The following is an 8,391-nucleotide window of genomic DNA, read 5'->3' as shown; positions in this document are numbered from 1 at the left end:
GACGAGCACTTCGCCTATGCCAAGCTGTGCCAGGCGCTGCGTTACCTGCTGCGCGGCGATGCCGCCTGCCTGCTCGTCGGCACCAACCGTGACCACCGCCTGCCGCTCGAGGGCGGCGCCGCCATCCCTGGTGCGTGCCCGGGCCGGGCTGTGGGGGCGGGGAGCGGACACCGCGCTTCGGGCCCGGCGCTGGAAACACCCACGGGAGCAGCCTCTCCCGGCTGCCAGGGTGGCACCACTGCCCCCGCTGTCCGCACCAACTCTGTGCCAGCCCCGCGAGGGTTACGGCACTGCCCCATGCGGGGCAAACGGACTGCTTTTTCTCACACTTACAGGCCCCTCGCATTCATGTTGCAACAAAAATGTCTGTTTCTTTCTGTTTAAGGGCCCCTCAGATTCCTATTGCAACAAAAAGGTCCATTTTTTTCTCATTTAGAGGCCCCACATTCCTATTAAGAAAAAAATGGACATTTTTGTTCTCTTCAGAGACCCTCATATTCGTATTGGAACAAAAATGTCCAGTTTTTTCATATATAGGCCCCCTCTTATTCCTGTTGCAACAAAAATGTCCTTTTTTTTCTTATTTAGAGGCCCTCATATTCATATTAGAATAGAAATGTCCTTTTTTTCCCTACTTGGAAGCCCCTCAGATTCATATTAGAACAAAAATGGCCTTTTTTTTTATTATTATTATTCTTTAGAGGCCCCTCATATTCACATTATAACAGAAATGAGGGGCCTCTAAATTAAAAAAGGCACATATTCTAATACGAATATGAGGGGCTTCTCAATAAAAAAGTGACATTTTGGTTGTAATATGAATACATCCTATTTTAATTTAGAAGTCCCTGATATTCATATTACAACCAAAATGTCCATTTTTTTCCATGTTTAGGGGCCCCTCGTATTCGTATTGGAACAAAAATGTCCATTTTTTCTTATTTAGAAACGCCTCATATTGTGAGGCCCTAAAACGTAGTTTAATCCCAAATCTGGCACTGTGGGTTGGGGTCAGGGGGCAGGTCTCCAAAGTAGGCCTGGGGATGGGATTCTGGAGGGCAGGGGGTGTCCTCCCTGAGCTGGTTGGGGCGGTGGCTCTGCGCTGCTCCTCCAGGCCTCATTGGTGGCCATGGGTGCCTCTGCTCAGCCCTTGCCTGGGTTTTAGAGAAGATGAGGCCATCACAAGGTCTCTTCCAGCTCTAACATCTATGAAATCCAAATCTGTGAAATCTTTGCAGCAAGCCGAGGGGTTCACGCTGGCTGCCTTGGCCCTCCAGGGCTGGAGCTTCTTGCTACAGGTTTCCCTTGTGTCAGCTGAGTCAGGTTCTTGGAGTGTCCCTATTTGCTGCATAATAAAGCGGGTTCCTTAGATGCAAATTTGCAGTTTCAGGAACACGCGTACCACGTAAAGCAAGGGAAACCTTTACTCCCATCTCTACACTATAGCTTTTCACTGCCTGCCCTTCACAAACCTTCATCTCCCCCTTGCTTTCACAGCATGTGCAGTTCATGCACGGGCCTTCAGCGGTCGCTCTGCTCAGCTTCTCACTGAGCTGCTCTGTGCAGACCAACCTGCCACGGGCTGAAGGCTGCTACCACACACAGGTGTTGTACCTGCTCTCTGTTAGCTGCCTGCCACGGCCTGATGTGAGATGTGTCCTAGCAGGGGTCACACTTGTGAAACACCGGCAGTGTTCTAACTGTGAATTCTGCACCCTGCTTGACTTGCTTTTTGGTTCTGCCCTCAGGGACCGGCTGCCTTGTGAAAGCTGTGGAGGTTGCGGCAGAGCGCGAGGCGTTCATCATTGGGAAGCCCAGCCGGTACATCTTTGACTGCGTGGTCAGTGAGTTCGACATTGACCCTGCCCGCACCATCATGGTGGGAGATCGGCTGGACACGGATATCCTCATGGGCAACACCTGTGGCCTCACCACCATCCTGACGCTGACCGGAGTCTCCACTTTGGAAGAAGTGAAAGGTCACCAGGAGAGTGACTGCCCTGCCAGGAAGAACCTGATTCCTGATTACTATGTTGATAGTATAGCTGACCTTCTTCCTGCACTTGAAGATTAAAATAGAAATGAAAAAAGCCCCCCTCTCCAGCTCCTGAAAAGGTATCCTCACTAGCGAAGGGCAGCCATTAATCACTTTGGTTACATTCACATGCTAAGTGCGACACCACTCGAAATTACAGCTCTGCTAGCTCTAACCTCGGAGTCCTCTTGAGGATGATTTTGTTTACAAATTTGTTTTTTAAAATGCACTTTGGAAAGAAGAGGGCATTTTGGCGTCACCCAGTCATCCTGTGGGTCTTTTATTTTTAAATTGACAAGTACAGCCAAATGTTTGCAATAGAAAGTGTCATGGGATTGTCCTTCTGGACTGGGCTAAAGGAAATAGAGTAGATTTCACCAATACAAACCTGCAGAATGTTCCTTGATGGGCACAGTGTGGCGCAGTCTCTAATTCAGGGAATTAACCCTCTGAGTGCATAGTTATTGATTGGCTCTGTGCTGATGTTTGCACAGGCCGGCACAGTTAAAATCTGGCCCTGTGTTTTGTCTTTGCTTACTCGGAACCTGACCTAGACAAGCAGCCCAGAGCTGGTGCAACTTGGGGGTGGAGTGGGGGGAAGAAATCAAAATGCGCACACCCTGTTTCTAATTGCATCTGTTGCACTTGCGATACAAATTGGACTGGTTCGACGTGCAAAATGTATGAATAGTTTCTTCTGTATACTGTATATGTGTCCAAGTACTGGATGTATAAGTAAAGAACATGTATATAAAGGAACTGCCCTGACAATAACTATATATCAGAAATATATTTAAAATATAATATATGAGAACATATTTTGTTTTCCAAAGGGAGGCTAGGAGGAATTTACTTCACTGAGTATTGAAGGGTTAATTTGACCTAATTGCATCCTAAGTCAGTAATATAATAAGTATGTAACAGCACAGAAATGTCCTCTATTGTTAGCATTTCCGAGAATGAATTGGATCCATCATTTCACTTCTTTTAAAGTCGGTTCAAACCATACTCGGACCTTCCTGGTGCTTTAGTATCAAAATAATTGCTTGCCCTTAGCTTTGGCTGCAGATTCTAAACTGCCCCATCCTTGAAAGGCGATTATAATACAGATAATGAACTCTCTCTCTCACACTTGGGCTAATTGTGGTAAAGTACTGGCCAAGTACACTAACAGCATAGTGCTTCCTCTTTCTTCCTAATCTTACTGCCTCTTGCATGGCTGATGTGGGAGCTCGCAATCAGCCGCTTGCCTGGATGAGAACTAATGATTCTTTTATACTGTAGTAGTTTTAAAATTGGTCCTGGGTGATGCCCAGCTCAGGCTGCTGGATAGCTTTTGTCCTTGCTGACCTGGGGCCCACAATGAATAGGTTAGCTTTTGCATTTCAAAAATTGCTCAAGAAATCACATATGCAATTTGAGTGTTCCAATACTCCACAGTAATTCCAGTCTCAGTGGGAAAAGAAGAGTCTGTTTCCATTTACCTCCTGTTGTTTAGCCTGAACAACTCTGGCAGCGTATTCCAGTACCATTTCCTCATGCCTAAAACACTTGAAATGTATACGCACGTCACCTTGTTCATACAGCAATAACTTCAGAGTTCACTATGTCTTTCAGTGTTACCAGGATATTAGCTGAAAACGTTCTTGCAAAAGATAACCATAGTTATAGATTGATGTCAGCATCTGTCTGTAACTTCGAATTCTGTTAGCACGCGAGTTATCTCTTCCTTGTATCACATCTCCAGCTAGGAGACTTCTTCAGGCTTGAAAGAAATACATGTCTATCAGGTAGACCTAGTTCTTGACACTACTAATGTAGGAATGGACGTAGTGGTGTTATTGTGGGTAGGGCAGGCTTTAGAGACCATAGGTTCTTTGATTTAATTTTCTAGACTTGTGCGTATCAAAAGTCAATAGATTTTCAATCAATGTCAAGTAAAGGAGGAAGTACCAATTACGGTATTAAATCTTGTCACTGCTGCATGTCATCCTTGTTGCAAACAGCTCTCCATGCAATGAAACCATTACCTCTCTTCACAGTGTTCCCCACGTGTTGTGGAAATACATTGGCGAAGACTTGTATCATGTTACAAGGGTCTCTGTATAAACTGTTGGGGAATTGTTGATCCTATACTTGAATCTACATTAAACTTGTAAATCTGTTTCCTTTTGGCTTTTCTCATTTGTATGGTCTCCTCTCTGTGTGCTTTTAGAATCCCTTGCTCCTTTGTGTTCACATATACAAAAATCATCTGGTGGCAGGTTTCATTAGATTTTTGTGTCTCAAGTTTACAGGTAGTATGAATATGCCTAAAACAAAGGTAGAGTGAAAAAGTGCAGAGAAGTTGCATAGCTCTTGAAATGTTATCTACAGAAGGACAGACTGGTGGGGAGAGATCTCCACAGACGTCTGATGAAATACAATCATAAGTTTCATCATCACGGAGGCAAGTAGAGGATGCCTGGGGAATGACTTGACACCTTCTGTGTCTTTGTTTTGCAGAACTAAACCTTGTAGTTTAGTTGCTTCACTGCCTACCCCTGCTCCATTAGAAGTGAGGCTACTTTGAGATGCACACTAGTGTGCTCCACCGTTCACATTCTTAAAACATGTTGGCATTACTTTCTTTTACTGCCTTCGCACCTTGAAAGGAGTTGAGGGCTGGTAAGAAAGAACCCTCTCTGGCCAGAACAGGGAGGATGGAAGACCCTTGGCTAGCTTTGACTTTGTTTCCCAATATATAAACCTCATGTTTTCATTGAATTCAAGTCCTACAGAAAGAATCTGGGATAATGAGAAGCAGCATCACTTTCTCTGCTCTTAGTGTCTAACTTTTATGTGCTTTTGTTGGTCTTTGTTCCTCTTACGGAATGAAATGTATTGAAAGGAAATACTGGGAGCAGAGGGGAAAGAAATGACTTAAAAAGAGGGGGGGAAAAATCCAAGGGTAAGTTGTCAGCTTAGCTTTGTTCCTGCTGCTGTTAGTAAACCATAGAAGACTGAACCTGGCTAGAGCAATTTAGGAGTATGAAGAAACTGGGCTGGGTTCTGGATCTTAAGTAGGTTGGCTATGATTGGTAGAAACCTTGCTCTTTGGGCCTGCAGAGTCTCTGGCATTTATAAGAACAGAAGCTAGGCTTGGAGTGGCCACGTGTCAGAGATCTAGCTAACCATTCTGGTAACAGCTGTGTGGTGCAGATCCTCTCTCTTGTGGGAGCTGGACTGAGCACATTAAATTGGTTGAGGTGGGTCAGTAAAGCCTGAGATGAGTCTAGGCTGCCGTGATCCATGCGGCATCGGTCCTGGATGCAGAGCTGTCTGCCCAGGGTTGAACTGGCTTGGAAATCCGAAAGTAATTGGATGACAAGGGCAAGCAGCTGCCCTCCCTTATTCAATATCCCCTTGTCAATGAGATCTGTCTAGCCACGCGCATGGCACCTGCCAGCCAGGACAGCCCTGCACAAAGCCTCTGATTGTATCCTACCTAAATGCCTTCAGCTGGCTCCAGGGAGGCAGGAAGAGCTGCTTTAGGCTAATGACACTATCACTCTGCACTAATATTCCCCCTTCTTCCAATGTGGCATCTAAGATTTCAGCTCCACTAGACACCTGAGCTGAATGGTAGGGCTGGAAGTTTTCTTGGCCATGATGGACATGTGCTTACGTTTCTAGGCACATTCAGAGGATCTGGTCATACACAATCTGCACATTGTCAGGAGCTGCAGGAGCAAGGCTTGCAACTAGACTGGGAGGATGGAGGGAAGGAGCAGTGGCAGCAAGACTACAACTGCAGTGAGTATTGTGGCACCTAGCTCTCTCTGGCAGAAGGGCAGGGATCTCAGTACCCTTTACCTCCACAAGGTCCTCAGTGCTGTATTTTCACAGATATTGGGGGGTGGGAGAAGGAGTTGCCTGCGTTTCCAAGCAGTGCTAAATAATTCCAGTTCACATGGACCCCAGCAAGAACTGTAGGTGCTGAGCACTTCGAAGGAGCCTCAGCCACTTCAAGCTGACTCCCTGTCAACTGGTTCAAACCTCTGGTTTGTTCCCTGAAAGATTATCCCCTACACTTATAGCAGGGAGGATGCACAAAATGAGTGAAATTCTAGGGATGTGTATTTAGCAACATCAGATGACAGTGATGCTAATGCATCACAATGTTTATATTGTAACTTTCCAGAATTTGCAGAATTACAGAGAAAGATGCAGTGCGAAAGACAGGACTTAGTTGTACTAGATTTCTCCTGTCACTGTAAATCTGTCTCTAAAATTCAGGGCAATTTCATTTGCTACTGAAAAATCTCAGACATATTACTGTTGTGCAAGTTTCTATCTAAGCAGACAGGTGTTCAAATACAAGTACCTCTAATTTTTCTGCTTGTTGCCTCTTGTGGGCAATTTAACACTTACTATGTTTTCCTAGAATATTTCAACTACTGCAAAAGCAGGTAAATTGTGGGTTTCAATATAAGTGAATTAACAATGTGTTGACAGAATAAAAAAGCTTCCTTCTGGTTTGATTCCAGCCAAATTTACCTGCGTGCAATTATTAGCTGCCTCTTTGTACTAGCTGTTTTTTCTTCTAATGTTGCACTCTGGGTTTGTGCAGAACTTGGGACTCTTTGCAGTCTGCTGTATTGTTACAACCAAAGTATTTCATATATGCAGATATGTGAGAATTAACCTTTTTTGATTAAACTGCTGGAAAAGTCCTGCAGAAATATTAGAAATACCAATCTGGCTCCCAAGTTTAAGGGCTTTTCTTATTAAGCAACAAGTTGAATGGGACAATTAAAATACAAGCAAACATTCTGTAAGGAGAAGGGCAAGGAACAGTTGATTACAGGGAATTTAAAAAGTGTGGTAATTATGCCTCACTGAACACTGAGGGAGTTTCTCCTATATTCCTACCATCGCAAAAGCTCAGACAGCTGCTCTCCCACTCACAAAACCTGGACTATTCAGGTGGCTTCACAAGCATTCTGAAAACCTTGTTACATGGGGAAAGCGCCTGGTTAAACTGCAGTGCTGTAGCTATACCACAGTAACGAGTCAGTATATCTCTCCACATGGATACTCTCTATGCTGAAATAAAATCAGGTTTATTCCAGTATAATTACTCAGCTTTGGAAGCTTTGCTGGTCTGTTTTTCCATGTAAACAAGCCCTAAAATTTTGCCTTCAGTCTCCAGAGCTATCATTCATGTGCATTTCACACAATAATTTTGCTCATACCGCTGAGGGAAATAAATGTCAACTCTGTTTTTAACTCAATTTGCCATCTCACATATTGATCAGTGTATCTTGGCTCCCAGGATAGCAGACCTGCAGCAGAATCGAAACCCCCCTCCAGGATATGTTGGGTCATCTTGTTTATAATCTTGTTTTTTGCAATTGTCGGCATCAGTGTGGTGGGTGTTCTCAGCTTCGCCCAGAGCACTGCCAAGGTAAGAAGTTAACTGGGGATCACTTAAGTCAGTTTCTTCTGGGAAAACCTTGAAACTGATTTGCATTTCCAGGCATCTTTTTCCTTCCTCGTTTTACAGTTTCTTACAAATAGGTAGCCTGAAAATATTTCTAGTTGTTGAGCATTTTTTCTATCAAATTCTGCTCTCAATTAAACTTAGGGTCAGTGGGGTCCCATAGTGGGCCACGGAGGTGACAGTTTGGTCCAAATGATGCATTTCCCCTCAGGGAGGACAAACACAATTTTTCATTTGTTTTTCCCAATATCTTTCTCTCTCATAAACCTGCTGCTTCCTAGTGAGAGCAGCTTCACTCTCCGTAATCCCCATCAGGCTGTTTGGCTGGAGTCAGAAGAAATTTCTTTCTTCTCTTGAAAGGTCTGATGCATCAGGTCAGGGATTAGAAAGAAAACAGCAGTGTTTATTCCTCTGTGAGAAATCAAATAAAGCCATGCTGGACCAATTCATCCCTAAGCACCAGTCACTGCCCCAGGTGCTGGCTTCATGACCATCTCAGAGTCTCACCTTTAATGGAGAACAGTTATTTTTCAGTAAATCTCTACCTCTGTGGTTGCAAAGTTGTTTGAAAGCAGAACCCTAAAGACCGCCCCTGTCATGGCTACCAGAGTCTGCAGAGAGCCTGGAACAGGTGCGTGTAGAATGGCAACTCCCTGCCATATAGCAAAGCCATAAGGTGTCTCTGCAGCAAGATAACCAGTTGTGCTGGAGGGAAGGTGTCCCCAGGCCACAAAGTGATTCCCCATTTCTAACTGGCTGTGGCTCCTGGAGGATCTTAGAGGAACCCACAACTTCCTCTCCCCAGCCAACACGCTGCCTCCTGGCAGGGCAAGAGGCTATTGGGTGAGATGTTCCCCTGCACCAGCTGTTG

The 8,391-nt window shown here is 44.8% G+C and overlaps 2 protein-coding genes across 2 annotated transcripts in view; both read left to right on the top strand.

The window, feature by feature from the left end:
• The window catches only part of PGP (phosphoglycolate phosphatase), a 16,721-nt gene extending 12,520 nt beyond the window's left edge, over window positions 1-4,201 (top strand). Inside the window, exons 2-3 of the mRNA XM_019512584.1 lie at window positions 7-130; window positions 1,749-4,201. Of these exons, the coding sequence (XP_019368129.1) occupies window positions 7-130; window positions 1,749-2,074 (450 nt within the window). The 3' untranslated portion in view covers window positions 2,075-4,201. The remainder of the gene's footprint in view (window positions 1-6; window positions 131-1,748) is intronic.
• Window positions 4,202-5,474: 1,273 nt separating this feature from the next.
• BRICD5 (BRICHOS domain containing 5) overlaps window positions 5,475-8,391 on the top strand; it is a 12,234-nt gene continuing 9,317 nt past the window's right edge. Inside the window, exons 1-2 of the mRNA XM_019512755.1 lie at window positions 5,475-5,830; window positions 7,353-7,484. Of these exons, the coding sequence (XP_019368300.1) occupies window positions 5,792-5,830; window positions 7,353-7,484 (171 nt within the window). The 5' untranslated portion in view covers window positions 5,475-5,791. The remainder of the gene's footprint in view (window positions 5,831-7,352; window positions 7,485-8,391) is intronic.

This window comes from Gavialis gangeticus, unplaced genomic scaffold (assembly GCF_001723915.1).
Source record: "Gavialis gangeticus isolate Ggan-Ray unplaced genomic scaffold, GavGan_comp1, whole genome shotgun sequence".
Taxonomy (NCBI): Eukaryota; Metazoa; Chordata; order Crocodylia; family Gavialidae; genus Gavialis; species Gavialis gangeticus.
Note: the sequence above shows the minus strand (reverse complement) of the source record. Positions and strands in the feature narration are given on the sequence as shown.